Raw genomic sequence first — 19,791 nt, forward strand, 5'->3', positions numbered from 1 at the left:
GTTCAAAATCCAACCAAAAATCCTGCTTTGCTGCGTGTCTCATACGACTGTGAGAAGCTGCGAGATTATCCAGTTGCCCGGAGAGGAATATAAGCATCACTTGCCAGAGGCGCTCCCCCGAAGCAGGAAGAGAAGACGTCTTAATTTATCCTCGAAGATACACGATAGTTTATTTATATAGATAGAGTAAATATATATTCTATATATATTTTTGTTGGTAATGAAAATGGCTCCGCAGAATGCCGACTCGGAATCTATGCAAGTGCAGGAGTTGCCTGTGCCCCTGCCCGACCTGCAGAAGCCCGGCGGCGCGGCGGGGCCCCGGGACGAGACCGTGAGCGAGGGGTCCATCGACCGCATCCCCGTGCGCCTGTGGGTGATGCACGGGGCCGTGATGTTTGGCAGGGAGTTCTGTTACGCCATGGAGACGGCGCTGGTCACGCCCATCCTCTTGCAGATTGGTAAGTGCCCGCCTGGTGCCCGCGCCCGCCTGACCTCCCCTCGGCGCTGGGGCCTTTTGTCCGGTTTCCACGGGGCCAAGGAAGGGGAGGTCCTCGGCTGTCGCAGGGAGCCGGGGCCGCTCAGTGGCCTGGAGTGCTTGGGCGGTGTGGTGGGCACGCAGCGCTCCCTCGGCGCCGACCGGTGCGCCCTAGCCGTCCTGGACACGGCACGGTCACCAGCCGTGCCACCCTCGGCTCCGGGGCCCGCCCTGTGAGGTGGCGTGGTCGCGGGCCGGCTCGGGGCGCCAGCAGCACCTGGCCCTGGGGCACGGAGCGGTGCGGCCTGTCACGTCTCGGCTCTGTCTTCTTGGGGACTTACTTGCGGGCTCTCTGCGCCATGTTGGGCCAGCGCGGCCAGGCCCGCTCTGCCGGCACTTTCCAGAGTGCCCCCCCAGGCCCTGGGCCCTGGAGTTTTGTCACCTTGGAGGACTGTTAAGATCTGTACCATCCAGGCCATCAGCGCTTCCCCGAGGGGCCGAGAGCCGTCTCCGAGCTCCTTCCCCCGTAGAATTCCTTGTGTGCAGCCAGCACTTCCCTGCGGCTTCCGGAAGCTTCCTTCCCACACCCCAAGGGTCCCTGCTCCGTGCACGCTGAGCCCATGGGTGGTGGCCTGGGCTGCGGTCAAGGCTGCAGATCGTCGCGTTTCCTGTCCTGTACTTGGGCCCCGCATTTGGTGGTCACTGCGGGGGCTCCCCGCCGCTGGGCCCCCCGCGACCCCGCCCGCCTCTGTCTTGGCGTGAAGCGGGGAAGTGTGCCGCGGCTGCCAGCGGGCTGCTGTGTGTCGGAGCACTTAACCCGGCCTCCGGCCCTCGTATTTCCATCTTCCAGATCGTTGTCCCCAGGAAGCTAGAGAGGCCCGAAGGCCTTGCCCAGACGGCTCAGGACCTTTCTGGAGAACAGGGGTCTCCAGAGCAGGGGGCTGCGTCAACTCTCGTCCCTGCTTTTAACGCTGGCCTTGGGGTCCGGCAGCCCCGGCGCAGCAGGATGGGGACAAGGAGGGGCCCCCAGGAGAGAGGGCCTGACCCCCGAAGGGGGAAATCTGGCAGTGGGCTTTGCGGGCATCTGTCTCTGGATGGATGAGGACTTGCCAGGGCAGCTGTGAGTCAGCGGGGTGGTTGGGACCAGCAGTGGGGTGCAGTGTCCGTTTCCAGGCCCCCTCTCATGGTGACAAATAGAAAATCAGGAACCTCTGGGTACTGGGGAGTCGATGCCACCTGTCATGATTTGGGGCTGTTGTTCCAGACTTGCTGCGTGGTAGCTGTGTGGGAGGGCGTAAAGCCTGCGCCAGCAGGGGTCTCGGAACCTGGTGCAGGCAGGTGCCAATCCAGCCCCGCCCCCGCGGCGCTCCGCGTGGCTGCCCGGCTTTCCTCCTTTTGCAACAGTAAACGCCTTGGCTGTGTTGCGGCGCATACGGGGACGGAAGGCGGCTTCAGAGCGGCGGTGGGGCTTGAGGACAGGATGGCGGGAGCCGAGAGCTGTCACGGACAGCGGCCGTGCTCTCCCCGCGCCGACACGGAGAGCCGCGCTCCGCGGGCCTGTGCCCAGACTGGCCTGGGTGGGGTCTGTGCCCGAGGCCTGGTCACACTCAAGGGCAGCGTGGTGACCGGAGGCGTGACTGACGCCCGCCCGCCCAGAGGCTCGCTGCTGGACCTGTGGGCGAGCCACCTGCAGCTGGTTCTGAGACAGCGACCTCCCCGCCCGTAGGGCAGGTGCCGGCGCAGTGTCACCACTGCAAACGGAAACGTCTGCGTCAGCCCTCGGGCGGCCAGGCCCCAGCCCACCCCAAGCCAGATGGACCCCCAGCTGCCCGCAGTCTCTGTCCAGGAGGGCGGTGCTCTTGGGAAGGACCCACCCACTTGCCGCTCTGGCCTCTTCAGCACTGTCTGCTGCCCCTCCACGGGCGCCCCTTTGTATACCCATTTGGGGGCCTTGGGGGCGGTTATGGTACGGCTGGGCCTTGAGCAGGGGCCTGGGTGCGGGCAGGGGCTTCCGGCGCTGCGGTGAGTCCAGGTTACTCTCACTGCTGACAGCAGGGGCGAGGCCGGGCTCGGGCGGGCAGTACTTCGGGCGGGCAGGAGCCCACCTCACAGTGGTTTAATTGGGTCTCCTGGGCCTGCGGCTGAGGCTCTGCTCCTGCTGGCTCCACGCCCACAGGCCTCTGGGAGCGGCTTCGGGTTGTAATCGCCCCGCCTGTCTTGGGGAACTGCAGGCGTTTTCATGCTTTCTTGATAAGGGTCCCTTATCAGACACAGGCTTGCCGATATTGCTCCTGTCGGTGGTTTCCCCTCATTATCTTAACGGTGCCCTAAAAGCAAAAGTTCCTAATTTAGATGGGCTGTGTGACACCATTTTTTTCTTTTGTTGCTTTAACTAAGAAACCTGGTCGTGAGGCGAGGCTCTGCTGCACCCCTCTGCCCCCCAGCCGGGTTCGGACCTGACCGGGGTCTGGTGATTCCAGGTGACCCCTGTTTCCTGACGGCGTGGACGCAGGCGTTGATTCTCTTATGCCAGCAAGGCTGCGTCCAGATTGCTGAGGAGGGACGGAGGCCCTGGAGATGGTCAAGGAGTTGGGGTTCAGTAGCCACCCTCCCGCTCTGCTTGGCCCCCACACCCCTGTTCGTAATCCTCACTCCCAGGAGGGGCTGGGCTGGGACCTTCCATTCTACTCTCTGGAATCAGCATTGTCGCCACATCCAGAACTGAGAAGCCACGTGGGCAGGTGGTGGGGCAGGATCTTCTCCACCCCTCCCCCTCCCCGCCCGCGCCCTAGAGGAGCCGACTCTGCAGCGCCTCCTGCTGGAGGCTGAGCCGGTCCTCACTGTCCCCCAGCAGCCGCTCCCGCAGGCCTCCGGGCAGATGGGGGGAGGGGGTTGCAGGTGGAGGCAGAGGCCAGCTGTGTCCCCAGAGGGCGGGTCTCCACCAGGTGGGCTCCGCCTCCTCAACCCCTCTGGGGCGGCCTTCCTGGCTGACCTGCTGCTGGGCCCAGGGGCCTCACGGCCGCGCTCCCCCCCCCCCCCCCAGCCACAAGCAGCATTTGTCACGTGTGATTTCCGCCCCACATGTTGACTAGCTCGCCTTCGGTCGGGGGGGGGGGCTTTTAAAAATGGGTACATTTGTAGACCCCAGGCTCGAAGCCCCAACAGACACCAAGTAGCACCTAAAGTCGGTGTTGGGTCTTGTTTCGTCCGCGTCTGCTGGGTCAGGTCACGATGCTGACGGTGTGTGCGTGCCGGGCCGTGCGCGCAGCAAGAATCTGCTGTCTGAGTGAGAACCAGGCGGTGTGGGTCACTTTTCGGGCTGGGCACACTGTCCCGAGGAGCAGCGCTCCGAGCAGCCCGCCCGCCCCCCAGGTCTCCTGCGGGAGCTCTCCCCACAGACGCGTTCCCTGGGGAAGAATCCAGCCTGCCCCTCTCACTTATTGTTCTCTGCCGCCTCAGGAAGCGCCCGGAGGAAAAGGAAACCCCGTAAAGTGAGGGTCTGGCTGCAGCCCCTGAGCTTGCTGAGCTGGGACTGGGCCCACGTCCTGAGCTCCGGGTTTCCCTCCCGAAGCCCTCGGCCCCCAGCTGGACCGAGGGACTTACTGACGGGAGGGAGTCCGTGTTCCCGTCTGTCTTGATCCTCTTGTCTGCCTGCCTGTTTTTGAGAAGCTCAGGTTTCCCATGTTTCACTGCTGCTTGACAGGCATCAGGACTCCTGGGATGTGCTTGTTGAAGCCTGAAGCCCACCTTTGCTCCCAGAAAAGCCTGCCTGGAAGCCAGCCCTAAAGAAAACACAAGATGTTTCAGAGCCTCCGTCTGGCTCCTCCCTCCGCGCTGGTGGTGAGGAAGCTGATCAGGCCACCGCAGCACCTCTGCCTACCGAAGGCCCAGGAGGGGGCCCGCGCCGCCTCCCGTGTGTCTCTAAGCTGCCCCCGCATGCACCTGCTGCTTTTAGCAAGCGACGCGCACGTGGGACCTGAGAGAGCGACCGCTGTCAGCAGACACGCGGCTTCGCGCTGTGGCTGGAGTGGGGTGCCTAGACCCCCATTGGGTGGCCCGAGAGCCCTTGCGTCTGCGCCCTGGATGAGCAACACCTGTGCTGCTGAACAGGTGTGTTGTGAGGCCGCCTCACCTTCCTTTCAGCGCCATGTCCCTAACTTGGGACTTCCCAGGTGTGTCTCGAGCCCACCAGACTGTCGTGGGCGCCCCTGCGTGAGCCCCTCCCGGGAGGCAGCGACTATCCTAGTGGTGCGCTGGTGTGCAGAGACGCCTGCCCGTCCAGGCAGCCCCTGTGTCTGACGCTGTGCCATGAGGGGCCCGGGAGACCGCCTGTGTCTCCCTGGCAGATGCGCTCCAGAGACACTGCAGGCAGCACCCCCTAGGGTTCCCTTTGTGCAGGAGGGTCCTTGGAGGCACACCTGCTGGGGTCACGCAGCCCCCACACACCACCCCTGCCCTTCATGGCCCAGGGCAGCCGAGCCCAAAGACACAGGGCAGGTCACCCCAGGTCCCCGTGCTGGTGAATGGGCCCGCACTGGCCTGGCTCCCAGCTTCTGCCCAGTTGGTGGCAGCCTGGAGCGCGGGGTGCCCACGAGCTGGTGTGGGGTGGAAGCAGCATCCCTTAAGGGGGGGTTCAGACAACTGGGTGGCCACACCCTGATCCTTTGGAAAACGGGCAAGGGTGACGCCTGAGTAGGGGCGCTGGGCCACAGCGCAGCCAGGACGCGTCTCTGCGCTCTGGCTTTACAGCCCTCGCTGAGCGGGTCCTGCCCAGATGCCCGGCCCCGGGGCAGGAGGCTCTCCAGCAGGTGTCCTCTCCCCCGGGACAGCGAGTGGCCCTTGCTTTCCCTACATAGGCAGGAAGTTCTGGGGTGTCTGAGTCTGTCCTTCTGCGGGAACTTCCCTGCAGAGGTATTTTTCCCTCGGCCGGGAGCTGGTTGGCGGTTCTGGATTTCAGTTTTGCGTTCGACTCTTCCAAGCAGGGAGAACACAGCGGGCCGGGCTGGCGCCCTCCAGGCAGTTGAGGTTCTTGGTTGGGCTTTCTCGGACCAGCAGGGACGGAAGCTCTGCAGGTCGGGGAGGGTGTGGGCGGTTTCCCAGGGACCAGCCTCTCAGCTCCGCAGCGGGAGGGTGGGTGCCAGGGCTCGGGGAGTGAGTGTCCGCGGGACAGCTGCCGCCCCTGGCTGCACAGCGATGGGAGCGTGCGGGTGCGTGAGCTGCCGCCCAGGACCGCGAGTGTTCCTCACGGATGTCTCGCTGCATTTAAAAATGTGTGAAAGAAAGATGGACGGGCCTTACAGAAGTCACCTCAAAATGGGACTTGCTGCCGACTGGGGACTCACAGGCCTGTTCGGGGTGACACAGTCTGGGTCTGGGGACAGAGTGCTGCTGTTTGCCTGTGGTTTGGTGGGGCCCTCCGAGCCCCCGACTGCACAGACAGCCAGCCTGCCCCAGGGTGCCCCGTATTCAGGCAGGAGCCCATTGAAATCTCCTGAATTTTTTTTTAAGATTTTATTTATTTACGCAAGAGCTGGGGTACAGTCAGAGGCGTGGGAGGGTGAGAGAATTCACCAGAGACAGCAGGGAGCAGAACAGGCAGGCGGACTGAAGACACTGCTGAGGGGCGCAGCGGGAGGGACAGGAGAGGTCTGCCCCGCCATGTGGGTTCTCCCTGGCTGACTGGGAATCGAACTTGTGCTGCAGAGGCTGCGGACAGCTTCACAGCGCGGCGCTCAGCCCACTCTGCCACCAGGGAAGCCCCGAAACCTCCAAATAATTGGAGTAAGTTTGTGCACGGTGGTTTTGTCGACATTGGAAAGTCTGGGTTTCCTTGCCTTTCAGGCCATTGTGCTTGAGAAACGGTGGGATGTCAGAGGGCCGTGTCCCCGGAACACCGTGCCACCTTCCTCCCGCTCTGCAAGCACCTGCCCACTGGAGCCGGGTGGGTCCCTGCAGTGCACCATGCTGTGGAGTCAGGGGCGCGGGGCCAGGTGGGTGAGCTGCAAGCGGGAGTGCTGAGCCACCGCTCTCGGGTCGAGCGGCTCAGATCGGGTGACCTGTAGGCAGTGTTGTCGGTCAGGAGCAGGTGTGGAGGATGAGCCCTGCGTCACGTGGCCTCTTGGGGTCTAGAGGAGTGAGGTGGGCAAGGAGAGTGAGCATACTGGCCATTGCCCACTCTGTTCAAGGGTGGGGCTCAAGGTGACCAGGACCCAAGACCCTAACTGGGTACAGGAAAGGGGTGGGCGTGGGGGCTTCGTGGAGGAGGTGGTGCTGGGTGGAGCTCCCAGTGGCAAAGATGAAGTTGGGTCAGGGAGTGAAGCAGGGGTGATTGGGCACATTCTGGCCAGGGTAGCCAAGGACACTGCGTGAGCTCAGTGCAGAGTGGTGTGAGAAGAGATCTGGCCCCTGGTGGGCAGTGGTCAGATCACAGGAGGCCTTTCCAAGGAGGTGATTTATAGGGAAACTTGAATAATTCTGCCCGTTTTGGAAATTTTGTACATAAAAGCGCTGGTAAATCAACAATAGTTTTTCCGATGTCTTAGCAGTAAGCAGTGTGTTGTGCTACAGTGATTTTCAAACTTAGCAGATCGTTAGAGTTTTCAGGATTACACAGAAGAGGAACAATGTACACACTTGGTGGGATAATAGAAAAAATTGTGTCAGCTCTTCTTAAAGAAACAATCGTTTAATTTTATTATGAAAACCAAAGTAAGTTAAATAATTTTTAACAAAACGAGGGAAATATGTGTTGAAATAGACGCCACCCACGGGAGCTGCGGTGACGGAGGCCCGAGTGCTGGCGCCGGCCATGTGCCGGGTGAGCCTGGTGGTGCGCCTCCCGGCTGGGAGGGAGGGCCTGTTCTCGTGGCAGGTGCTCTTGTGGGGTCTTGTTGAGACGGTTCTTCTGATGGTAAATTCCAGAACAAATGCTGTCTCAGCTTTGCTGGTGGAGGGCGGCAGTGGATGGGACCTCCCAAGACGCAGACATCAGCCTGACTGATGAACTGGAAGTGGCCTGTGCTCAAGCTGCCCACTTAGCTGGGGTGAATCAAAATGGAAAACTGGGGGTTTCCAGATCGAGGAGGAGAGAAGGTTGGGGTAACTCTCCCAGACGCCAGCAGGTTGGGTTAGCGTGGCTCAGAGCAGACCCTGCGCCTGAGATTTACAGCCGGAGACCAAGCCCTGGGGTGCCACGCCAGGCTCGGGGGAGAATGGCCTCGGTCTCGGCTCGGCAGGCTGTGCTTTCCGTCGCCACCCGGCAGCCACACGCTTGTGCGCCGAGCCAGCTGGAGACCTCGCCTGCCTGATCGGGGGCCGATGGGGCAGCTCTCTGTGCCGGCTCCCCAGGCTGCTGCCTTCCCGGTGCCCCCCCACCGTTACCCTTGCTGGACGGGACAGCAGCGCGTGTGGCTGCCTCCTGGGGCGCCCCGCTGTGTGCCCAAGCCTGACACTCATGACTTGGCTGGGGGGTGCTGTGGCCATGCTGCTCTAGGAGTCCATTCTTGGAAACTCTGGGGTGGATGGGGTGCTGGTGTGGCTTTGCAGAAGTGGGGGTTCACTAGGAGCTGAAGCAAGAACCTCACCCCACCACGACACTGGCCCTACCGGCCCCTGGGCTGTCCAGGGGCCTTCCCGGAGGCGCAGGCTCCCGTCCGGTAGAGCTCCAGTCGCGGACAGCAGGGACCGTGGCCTTTCCCAAGAGATGAGCTTTCCCTTTTTCCAGACACAGGTTGTGACTTAACTGCGTGTTGAACCACCTCAGCACCTGCTCTGTGCAGGCGGGCGCTGGGAGGCAGCCGCGTTCCCCCAGCCCCGCCCGGGCCTCCCCAGGGTCGGGCGCCCCTCACCCTCCTCCAGAGCCTCCCGCTGCGCTGCAGCTGCCGCCTGGCGTGTGATAGCCCCGACTGTGGAGGATGTCCTCCCGGCAGCTGGAGCTGCCTGTGCTGCTCGTTTCTCCAGAGCATCCACCTCTGTCGCAGGCCCGAGGCCGCCGTGTGCCTGCGCAGGCCGCTGTGGCGCTGCTGCTCTGCACGCCGCCCGCTCCGTCTCTGGCCAGGGAACCACCTCGCTGTTCACACAGCGCCCTGTGGCCAGGCCCCTTCCTCGGCTGGTGAGGCCGCGTGGCCGCCCCTGGTGGGGCCCTGCCGGCGGGCGGCATACCCACCAGATGTTCTGTCCACAAGGGCGTGTGACGCTTCCTGCAGCACCGCGGTGGGCGAGGCACGCCGTCTGGAAGCTCGCGTGTCCTCAGGAGAGCAACGAGCGAGGCACGTCGAGGGGCCGTTGACGCGGGCAGGACATCTAAGATGGTGGGGTGCTCCCACGCAGACCAGCAGCCTGGGGAGAAGGCGGCCTGCAGCTCTGCCTGGCTGTGGGGGCCGGGAGGGGCCTGCGGAGGGGGTGCGCCGAGGAGCCTGGGTCCTGGGGCTCAGGAAGCGCCTCTGCCCCCCTGGCTGCTGGCGTCACCTGGAGCCGTGAGTGGTGTCAGAGGGGGTTTGCAACGTGCCCTGCGTCTCTGCTCTTCAGGAAGCTTCTGGAATCTCAAGCCAGAGCCTTGCCATTTCATGTGCAGCTAAGACAACGCTGCCAACCCCCGTTTGCCCTCGCAGCGCTGTGCTTGGGCGCCCCGCTCTTCGGAAAAACCTGGCGTGGCTGTTGCTCCGTACCTGGGGCACCAGACGGGGGCACCCTGGCTTTTGGTCTCTCGCCCTCAGTGGGACCCCCTCGTGATGGGTTCCCCCGGGGCCCATTGTCTCCGCCCTGGCAGGGTCACACCGGGCCGCCAAGGTCCCCGCGGAGACCTGCTCTCTGAGCCTGGCGCTCGCGTGAGCTCCTTGTCTCAGAACACAAACGTATCTTGATGGGGGAGGCTTTGTCTCCTGAGAGAAGAATGTGCGTTCCTGCCCCCGTTTCAGGTCTTTTGTTAAACATGTATAGGCCACTTTCCCGCTCCCCCGGGTCCCCGCGCCCCGCCAGGCCCCAGAGTGTCCAACCAGACTGGGACTGAATGGAGGCCTCTGCGCGTGACCCGCCGTGGCCGCCGTGGCCTGTCACCTCGCCAGCCCCGGCCAGCCGTGACACACTCAGCATTTCCTGTGGACGGGGGCCCTTCCTGTCCCACCATTGTTGTTCAACTTCTGCCTGGAAGAAAACAAAAATTATTTGCTGGGGCCTGGGTGGTGTTTGTTTAGGGTCTTGCTGGGAAATGCTCTGTCCCAGGCGTCCCAGCGCAGCCCCAGTCACGGAGGGAGCCGGCTGCCTGGGGCTTCCGGCCGGCGCCCGCCCCTCTGGGGCCGCTGGAACAGGGTGCAAGTGCTTGTTTGTCTTGCCAACCTGCTGAAACCAGGGAAGCCGCCCCAGGACCCACCCCCCTCCACCCCCCTCCACCCCCTCCACCCCCCACCACTCTTGGCTCAGGCGTGGCGGCTTCTGTCGCTGGAGTTACCTGCAGGCAAAAGGGGCGAGCAGGAGACCCTGCTACGCAGGCCTGTGTGCTCCAGGGCCTCCTGTGGCCTGGCCAGCTCTGGTCTCTGCAGACTTGGGATCCCTCCTCAGAGGGTCTTGCCTGGCTTTGGGGGTCACCCTGCAGAGCGGGGGAGGGAGTGCAATCCCAGGAAGGGGTGAGGAGCTGGGCCCAGGTGGGGGTCAGGCACCTCTGCCCAGTGCTTTCTACCTCCAGCACCCATTTTCAGCACCCCTTGGTGCCTGGCATGAGGCCAGGGGAGCGGGCACCGTGGCAGCCTGCTTTGCCCTTCTGCGCCTTTGGCCAAGTCTAATACTGAGGATGGAGGACCGGCTGGGTTGGCAGATGGGTGGCGCTGGTGGGCCCCAAGAGGGCCCTCTCGGGGAGAGCGGCAGGAGGGCAGTCTGCTGTACGAAGAGCAGCCCCTCTGGGTGGCACCGGCAGGGACACTGTCCTGGAGGCCAGCCCTGGCACCCTGGAGGGGTGTGGGCAGAGGGGCAGGGCAGTGGGCTGAAGGGCGGACTCCTGGGCCTGGTGTGCCGTGCTCACGATCGTCACCACGCTGCCTGGCTGGCGTCGGGACCGGCGCGCCCGTGGTCATCGCCCGCCACGGCCGGCCGTTGGTGTGCACCCGGCGCCCAGCTGGCCGGCCTGACGTCGCCGGAGGCCGTTCCGATTCGCATCGGGGCGCCTGGCCGCTTGCTCCGTGCTTGTTTTCCTGAAAGGAGCCCGGGGATCCCCACGTGCCTGTGGGCTTGTGCCTGCCCGCCACACCCACTCCCTGCCTCTCCGGGCTAGCCGTGGTCTCCGGGTAAGGGCTGCGCCCGCAGAGCACAGGCTCACCCCATGGCCCCCCATGTTCCGCTCAGCAGGGCCTCCCTTAGCAAGCTCGGCAGAGAGCCAGCCGCAGGCACAGGGGTGCGTCCGGACGGCCACCGGCGCTGGGGCGCTGTGCTGGGACCCAGGGCTCTGCGTGTGTCCAGCCCCCACGGCAGCCCCCGGGGCCACCGCACCCTCAGCTCCTCTCTGCTCCAGGGCTGTCCAGGGCTGCCCAGCTCAGGGGCGGGTAGGCCAGCCAGCCAAGGGCTGGGGCGGGTCAGTGGGCTGGCGGCCCCGCATGTGCCCCATCTCACCAGGGGCGCGCCGTGGAGCGCGTGGCTGTGCCGGGAGGGCTGCGCTTTCCTTCCTGGCCGCTAAGGGTTCGGTCCACCAGGTCCGGGTCGCGGGCGAGTCCCCGCCTCCAGGGGCACAGGTGGTCTGGGGTGCAGCAGGGGTACCTGGGGAGGGGGCGCCTCCTGGTGGGCAGCGCCCTGGAGGGGGGCAGGAGCAGCGCAGGCGCCGGCCTGTGCCACGGCCGCCCTCCTCGGAGACGGGTGATGCTTCAGAGCAGCAGCAGCGCGTCTGCCCCGTGCCGAGGTGCCATCCCTCCTGCTGCAGTGACCGCGCCGCCCCTGAGGAGTGTCAGGGGCCCGTGGGCACGGCCGTCCCTGGCGGGGGCGGGGGCTGTGGCGTCAGGCAGCCGGGCTGGAATCCGGGCCGTGGGGCCGCCGGGTGACGGCGCGTGTCTGCCGCAGGCCTCCCGGAGCAGTACTACAGCCTCACCTGGTTCCTGAGCCCCATCCTCGGCCTCGTCTTCACGCCCCTCATCGGCTCGGCCAGCGACCGCTGCACCCTGAGCTGGGGCCGCCGCCGGCCCTTCATCCTCGCGCTGTGCGTGGGCGTGCTCTTCGGCGTGGCGCTGTTCCTCAACGGCTCCGCCATCGGTGAGTGTCCCCGCGCGCCCCTGGGCCCCGAGACGGGGGCGGGGGGGGGGGGCCGGGTCCCGCGTGGCAGCCGGCGCTGGGGGGGGCCAGGGCGGGCTGCGGGCGGCGGCGTCCTGCGGCCGCGGCTCCTGCACGTCTGACCCCACGTCCGGTTCCCGGGGGGCCGCGCGCGTGACCTTCCCCCTCCTCTCCCGGCCCGCGTTGAAGGTGCCCAGACCTCACGTGCTCGTGATTTGCCTTGTCGGGTGGTTTTGTTTCCAGTCACGGACTAGGTGTGGGAAAATAGCTCTCGCCTTGAGGGCGCCCCCGAAGCTGCACAAACAACCTTGCTTGCCGGCAGCAGCTTTTTGAGACGCGGCTCGTCCCTGAACTGGCCGCCGCACGGGGTCCGGTCTCGGGCGGCAGGAAGAGGCCCGGAGCCTCTCTGGCTTGGGGCTGCGTGGGGGCCGTGGGGACCCCTTTTTTCCCAGGACTTGGGAGTGCCGGGCAGTGCCCTTCTGAGCCTCAACCCCTCCGGTGGGGCAAAGAAGGGGGCCCCCCTTGGCAGGACACTCGTCATCCAGCATCCGGGGCTGCTGCCCTCCTGCTGCCTGTGGGCACAGCGCCGTGTCCGCCTGCTTGGGGCGCTGCCCCTTCCCCCCTTTGGCCTGTGACGCCAGAGGGCCTGTGGCTCCTCCAGGTGGTGGGGGTGGCTGCTCCGCCCAAGCCAGTGACCCCAGCCTCCCACCCTGGGCACCTCACTTTTCTGTCCAATGTGTGTCCTGGGTATTGTGGAGTCCGGGCACCGGTGTGTTCCAGGGCTGGTCCCTCGTGCGAGAGGGTGCCCCTCTGCTGGGTGCGCAGTCTAACCCCACTTAGCTCCCCTCACGGTCACCGGTTTGGTCTCTGAACTCAGGGGCGGACTCACTTGCGGCAGGTGAGACTGGGTGTGTGAGGACTGCTCTCCCGGGGTTCCCAGCCACACCCCGTGGCGCCCAGACCCTCAGGGGTTTAGCTTGAAAAGCCCGCAGCGCAGCAGTCGGCATCTAGGTATCGGTTCATCCAGACCTGGACTCTCCCACCTACACTGGCGCTGGCCGTGGGCCTGGCCGGAGGCCGTCTGGCTTGTGAGGGGTACCCAGGTCGCCTCGGAAGGCTCCTTCGTTAGAAAGCAAATCGGAAAGCGAAGCCTGGCTGACAACCACATGGCGCTACCCAGACAGGTTCCGCAGAGCCTGGGCGAGTGCTCAGGCCGAGGGGGCCCGAGGTGTGCAGGCGGCCCCCAGGGGCATCCCTGCCCTGGGCACTCATCAGGCCCTGCCCAGGGCAGCCACATGGTGGTGGGTGCACCCAGCAGTCCGTCCCCACGCTCACCACTGCCCGTGGCACACCCCCTGCCCCAGGCGAGTGCCAGCTGGCAGAGCACTGCTATGCCCGGGGAGTAGGACCCTCTCCCTCCCGGGTCTGTCCAGGGCGGGATGCCTGTGTCACCTGCTGCCCCTGGAGCCGGGCTTGACCTCTCCATGTGCCCTGTCCAGGTCTGGCCCTCGGCGATGTGCCCAACCGGCAGCCCATCGGCATCGTCCTCACAGTGCTGGGGGTTGTGGTGCTGGACTTCAACGCTGATGCCACCGAGGGGCCCATCCGTGCCTACCTGCTGGACGTGGTGGACAGCGAGGAGCAGGACATGGCTCTCAACATCCACGCCTTCTCTGCTGGTGAGCGCCGCCCCACCCTGCCTGCTCGTCTGGGACCCGGGGAAGAGGCTGCTTCCGGGCCGTGCCCACCCCAGGGCGTGGACGCCACCGGGCAGTCAGGTGGCAGGGGCCTCCAAGCCTGCGGGGCCGGGCTGGGATGACGTGCTGCCCACACCCCAGCCAGGAGCCTCTGTGCATATGACCGGGCGGTGGCCGTCCCCGGTTACTGTGGGGGCACCACAACTCACCCCTGCTCCTGACTTCAGAGAGAGCCCGGGGTTGGCATGCCTGCCCGAGGGCAGCTGCAGTCCTTCCTTCGTCTCCATGCCATCTTGTCCCCTCCGTCCCAGGCTGTCCTGCTGGTGACGTGACAGCAGGGAGCCCCTCTGCTCTCCCGGCCTGTTGGCCCCCTCGCCACTGCTCTGTCTCCCCACCACAGGCCTCGGCGGGGCCATCGGCTACGTGCTGGGGGGACTGGACTGGACACAGACCTTCCTGGGCTCCTGGTTCCGGACGCAGAACCAGGTGCTGTTCTTCTTCGCGGCCGTGGTCTTCACCGTGTCGGTGGGGCTGCACCTGTGCAGCATCGAGGAGGAGCAGTACTGCCCCCAGCAGGAGCGCGGCGCGGCCGAGCCCCCACCCGCTGCCCGCCCTCCTGCCCTGGACGGCGCCGCCCTGTTCCCGGACGAGGTCCAGTCGGAGCACGAGCTGGCCCTGGACTACCTGGACGTGGACATGGTGCGGAGCAAGAGCGACTCGGTGCTGCACGTGCCCGATGCCGCCCTGGGCCTGGAGCCCGGGCTCTTCCTGCACGACATCGAGCCGTCCATCTTCCACGACGCCTCCTACCCCAGCACCCCCCACAGCACCAGCCAGGAGCTGAGCAAGGCCATGCTGCCCCGCCTGTCCACCCTGCTCAGGGAGAACCCCAAGGAGGACGAGATGCTGCTGGAGAATCACTTGAGCGAAGCAAAGGTCCCCAACGGCAGCGGCTCCTCCCCAAAAGACGTCCTCGGCGGCGGCCCCCCCCGGGCGGACATGAAGCCCTCGGGCTCCGTGAGGCGGCGGCGCCACGTGTTCCGCCGGCAGGCGTCCGGCACCTTCTCCTACTACGGCAAGGTCGGCTCGCACCGCTACCGCTGCCGGCGGGCCCACGCCGTGGTGCTCATCAAGCCCTCCCGCAGCATGAGCGACCTGTACGACCTGCAGAAGCGGCAGCGGCAGCGGTGCCGGCAGCGCCACCAGAGCGGGGCCACCACCTCCAGCGGGGACACGGAGAGCGAGGAGGGCGAGGCCGAGACCACGGTGCGGCTGCTCTGGCTGTCCATGCTCAAGATGCCCAGGGCGCTGATGCGGCTCTGCCTGTGCCACCTGCTCACCTGGTTCTCCGTCATCGCCGAGGCCGTGTTCTACACCGACTTCATGGGCCAGGTCATCTTCGAGGGAGACCCCAAGGTGAGTGCATCCGCCGCAGCACCGGGCGCCCGGGCCCAGGGGAGTGGGGTGGCTCGATCTCTATGTGGGGAGCACAGGGCCAGCCCCATGACTGTGGCCCAGGGTTGGGACAGGAGCCCGGGGAGTGTCCCCCACGAGTCCCCGGCCACACCGGACCCAAGGTGGCTTCAGCTGCTGCTGGGCACGGCCCGCCCTGAGACTGGCTCCATATAAGTGCGAGGTTCCTGGTGGCCATGCCCAGCTGGGTGCCGCTCTGCACCCGCGGCCCGAGTCAACCCGGAGACCAGGAGGGGCGCAGGAGCTCGGCACAGGCTCAGGCCCCCGCCCCGCGCCCCACATGCTCCTGGGCTGTGCTGCTCGTGGGCATTGGGCTCCAGGAGGGCAGAGGCAAGAGCTGGAGGTCGATCCAGTCCACCCTGGAGGCTTGGCCCAGAGAGCGGGGGCAGCGTCCCACGCGCCTGAGGTCCCCATGGGACAGGGACCGTCTCCTCGCGACGCTGGTCCCTCCTTTAGAACGACTGGCTCACGGCTGAGACGTGCTAGGACCTGCGTTGCCCGCAGGGGAAGGCATGTAGCCCTGGCCCTGACCCCTCCTCTTTCTGGGACAGGCTCCCTCCAACTCCACTGCCTGGCAGGCCTACAACGCCGGGGTGAAGATGGGCTGCTGGGGTCTGGTCATTTACGCCACCACTGGTGCCATCTGCTCAGGTAAGCAGTCCCCCAGCGGACGCCCAGCTGCTGGAGACACCGGCAGGGGGACAGCCCCTGACCGAGCAGGGCCCCTGAGGCTATAGGGTCTCGGCCCGTTGCCAGTGCCAGGCCTGGCAACCTGTGCCCCAGCCCAGGAGTGTCTTGGTGCCTTAGCTAGGAGGGCTGGGGGAGGCGGTGTGGGCAGAGAAGTGGGCGTCTGAGGCCTTCCTGAGACTGCCCGGTCAGGGCGTCTGGAGGAGCCGCCCGGCAGGAGCGGGGCCTCTCCCAAAGGCCACTTTCCTTCTGCGGGATGCAGGTCGGGGATCCATCCCCGGGCCACCACCCCGCTCTCACCTCAGGGAATTGGCGGCCGAACTGTCCGGGCTGGCCCCTGCCTGCTCTCTGGCCCGACAGGGAGGCGACGGCCTGCTTCCCGCCAGCCGGAGCGGGCCAGGAGGGGCCAAGTCAGATGGCACTGTCTGCGCTTCCAGGCCCCAGTGCCTGTGAGGGGCCCGGCAAGGTCTCACCCTTCCCGGGCCCGGGTTGGCGGGGAGGCCTTGGGGAGCTGGGGCCAGGACAGGGGCCCAGGAGCCAGGTGGGCTCCTGGCTGACGCTCGTTCGGCGGGTGCCACGGCGCGGCCAGCCTGCTTGGGACCAGCCGAGGGCGGGCTCGCTGCCCGTGGGCCCAGGCATCTCACGGCGCTGGCGGCTGTCCCCACAGCCCTGTTGCAGAAGTACCTGGACAACTATGACCTGAGCATCCGGGTCATCTACGTGCTGGGCACGCTGGGCTTCTCCATCGGCACAGCTGTGATGGCCATGTTCGCCAATGTGTACGTCGCCATGGTGATGATCAGCACCATGGGCGTCGTCTCCATGAGCATCTCCTACTGCCCCTACGCCCTGCTGGGGCAGTACCACGACATCAAGGAGGTGTGTGCCCGGACCGCGACGGCCGCGGAGCAAGGACGGTCCCCGGGACGGGGGGCGCGTGTGCGTGCGTGTGCGAGACTGGAGTGGGAGGACCCCTGCAGGGCTGGCGTGGGGGCCAGGCTGTCGCCCTGACGTCTGCTCCCCCGTTCTCTCCTACGCCAGTACGTCAACCACAGCCCTGGGAGCTCCAAGCGTGGCTTTGGCATCGACTGTGCCATCCTGTCCTGCCAAGTGTACATCTCCCAGATCCTGGTGGCCTCTGCCCTGGGGGGCGTGGTCGAAGCCGTGGGGACCGTGCGTGTCATCCCCATGGTGGCCTCTGTGGGCTCCTTCCTGGGCTTCCTGACGGCCACGTTCCTGGTGGTCTACCCCGAGGTGTCGGAGGAGGCCAAGGAGGAGCAGGAAGGCCTGTCCTCCCGGGCCGCGGGCGGCAGCGGGAAGCCCACCGTCCTGCAGCTCTCCCGGAAGGAGGGCCCGCCCGCGCCGGTGGAGACGGAGTCCGTGGTGTGAGCTGGCCTGGGCACGCCGGGGGCGGGCGACGGGCCGGGCAGGTGGGAGGCGTGGCCTCGGCGCCACCAGCCAGGCCCCCGGCGGCGCGGACACGCACGCGGTGGCCGCAGGGTCGCTCTGCACTGTCGGCGGATACCACGCGCGCTGCTTTTTCCACATTAAAGAAATCATTTAAAGTCTTTTTTTAATTGAGAAGATTTTCTGATTTCGATTCTGCCTTTTCCCCCGCAGGGGTGTTGCGCTGCGTGTTCACAGTGTAACCGACTCGCAGCAGAAACAGCCAAGAAAAAAGCTCAGATTTTGCGTTTCTAAGACCGGGCTTGGCAGCAGACAGCCGCTCCCCGCCGCCCGCCGCCGCCACCGCCCTTGGGTGGCCGAGAGCCCCGGCGCCAGCCACCTCGCGGGGGTCTCGGCTCTCGTCGGTGCTGCCGCTGGCGGAGATTATTTTTCTTTATCGTTATCTTAGGGGAAAAAAATGTTTTTTTCAGAAGTGCTTTCCTCGGCTCAGCCTCTCCTGTGCCGCGGGTATGACAGCACCAGGAGCCCCGGGTGGCAGCGGGGAGAGGCGTCTGTGCTCCCCAGAGCGGAGCAGGCCGGCCCAGGGTGCCCGGCGGGTGGAGGGAACCCCCCGTGGGCTTGGCAGGCGCCTGGAGCGGGGTCCGTGCCGCCCTTCGTGGTTCCAAAGCCCCCAGGGCGTCTCCCAGCCACCCGTGGGCCCGGGCAGCGCGGCTCCCGCAGGACGCTTCTGGACGCGGCGCCCGCCCGGCCCTCTGCAGGGGCGCGGTGTCTGCCCGGCCGCCGCGGGGCCAGCCTCGGAGCCCGTCTGTCCAGTCCCTCCGGGGGCGGGCGCCGGCTCCGCACAGACCTCGCGCGCGGGCAGATGCACACGCGGGTTTCAGGACGAAACGAAACAGTTTTTAAATAAATTACTTGAATTTTTTGTGTATTTGAAGGAACGACTCTGTTCGTGTGCCCGGCCACCCGCTCTCCCCCCTCGGTGCTGCGGCGCGAGGCCGAGCTGTGCCCTGGTCACCGGAGCCCCTGGAGGTGCCCGCGGCGCCGGCTGACGCCGACCGGGCCTCCTAACCCAGCTGCTCGGCGGCGGCCCCTGACTCCGCGCAGCCAGAGGCGTTCGGCCCCGTCCCACGCCCACGCGGCCCTTCGGCTCTGAGCCCGCGCGCCGGCGCCTCACTGAGAAGCGACACTCTCCGGGGCTCGGGGACCGCACGTCCCCTTCCCGGCTGCCCAGGCCACCTCCTTGTTCAGCTGGTGCTCTCGCTGCTCTGAGGGGCCCCTCCGCTGGAAGCCAGGGGGGCGCTGACCCCAGGCGATGCCCCGGCAGCCCACACACCACGCCCCACAGCACGGAGGGGGGGAGGCTCAGGCCGGGCCTGGCCCACAGCCCGGGAGACGGCCCTGGAGATGCCGGCCTTGAACGCCACCCTGACCTGAGGACGCCGCGGGAGGCTGACCCCTGCTGGGGGCTCGCAGAGCGGCGGCTGCTGTGCTGGGCCCCGGCGGTGTGTCGGGCGCGAAGGCCCAGGCGGGGCCGCCTCTGCGCCGCCCGCGCGGTCAGGGCTGCTGCAGAGTGGGCTCCGGGGCCGGCCTGGGCCTCGCCAGGTCGGGCACCTCCTCCGGCCGCACCACCCCACCCCGAGGTCTCGCTGCGCTGCTGAGCGCGGCTCACTGCGCTGCCTGTGTCTCAGGGCCGGCCGGGTGAGCGTCACGGCGCGTGAGGCTCGGGGCTGGGCCCTCTGACACCGGGGGCTGGGTGCATGCCGCGGCCGAGGGGTCCGGCCCCTGAGCCAGGCATGAGGACCTCTGAGCAGGCGCGAAGCGGCGTGTGTCCAGCCAGGGCGTGGGCGGCCGCTGTGCGACAGGACTCGATTGAGCACCGAGCGAGGGTGACGGCGGTCAGTCAGATCGGCATTTTCTGTTTCCTGGAGCGGCCCGCTACGTCAGGAGTCTCCCGGAGACGCCGCGGGGCGCGCGAGGCAGAAGCCTGGCCCCTGCGGGCACGCGAGCTACTGGCGGCGAGACGGGGGCCGTCGGGGTCGGACCCGTCCCCTGCCCCGTTGGCACCAGGTCTTCCAGGTGGCCGATGAGCACGCGGGCCACTGACCCCAGAGACCCGCCCTTGAGAGCCAGGTGGATGCTAAAGCAGCAGTGTCCCTTGGGGGAGGAGCAGCGGGGCCCTCCTCAGAGGGTCAGCGGCCCCAGAGGCCCTGGTTGTGTGGAGTCTGGCCCTCCAGCAGCCCCTGCCCTGGGGGCCCGCGGCAGTGTGGCCTGGGTGATGCCAGCTCTTCCGCAGCTAGTGGGAAACAGCAGCCAACGCTGGGTTTGCCTGGCACGCACCAAACATTGCCGTCCACACTGGACTGGAGCCAGCTTCGGAACAGCTGACCCCGCCGGCCTGGTCCTTCCTGAGCCCTGTCCACCTGCAGCTGCTGCTGAGCCCGCGGGCACTTGTCCGTCCAGGTCCCCCCAGCTTCCCACCTGCTCCCGGGCCTGGGGTCTGCAGGCCTGCGGGGGCCGCCACCAGGCCCACTCCCCAGCGATGGCGGCCCTGCCCAGGGCCTGGCCCGGCCCGGCCGCACCTCTGCCTCACGGCACCGCCAGGGCCCGAGCGGAGCAGCCGCCCCTCAGGCGGTGACCCGGTCAGCACGGACTGGTACCGTCTGGGGACGAAGCTATTTAGTTCCGCTGTGAACTGGACTCTGTCGGCTTTCTCAGGTGGAGCCGGCCCCAGCCCCGGCTGACCCCGGCCACGCTGTGTGTTCACGAGGCGGAGGGTGCCCAGAGAGGGTGCTCGCGGTGCCACGT

The 19,791-nt window shown here is 66.6% G+C and overlaps 1 protein-coding gene across 1 annotated transcript; it reads left to right on the forward strand.

Annotated features, from left to right (window-relative positions):
* Window positions 1-220: 220 nt before the first annotated feature.
* Window positions 221-17,010, forward strand: SLC45A4 (solute carrier family 45 member 4; the record flags this gene model as incomplete). Its single annotated transcript, XM_084229282.1, has 7 exons — window positions 221-461; window positions 11,516-11,704; window positions 13,222-13,401; window positions 13,820-14,835; window positions 15,444-15,543; window positions 16,247-16,458; window positions 16,621-17,010. The coding sequence occupies 7 exons, from the start codon at window positions 221-223 to the stop codon at window positions 16,966-16,968; spliced, it is 2,286 nt and encodes a 761-aa protein (XP_084085408.1). The 3' UTR covers window positions 16,969-17,010.
* Window positions 17,011-19,791: the final 2,781 nt, after the last annotated feature.

This window comes from Talpa europaea (genome assembly GCF_964194135.1).
Source record: "Talpa europaea genome assembly, chromosome: 3".
Classification (NCBI taxonomy): domain Eukaryota; kingdom Metazoa; phylum Chordata; class Mammalia; order Eulipotyphla; family Talpidae; genus Talpa; species Talpa europaea.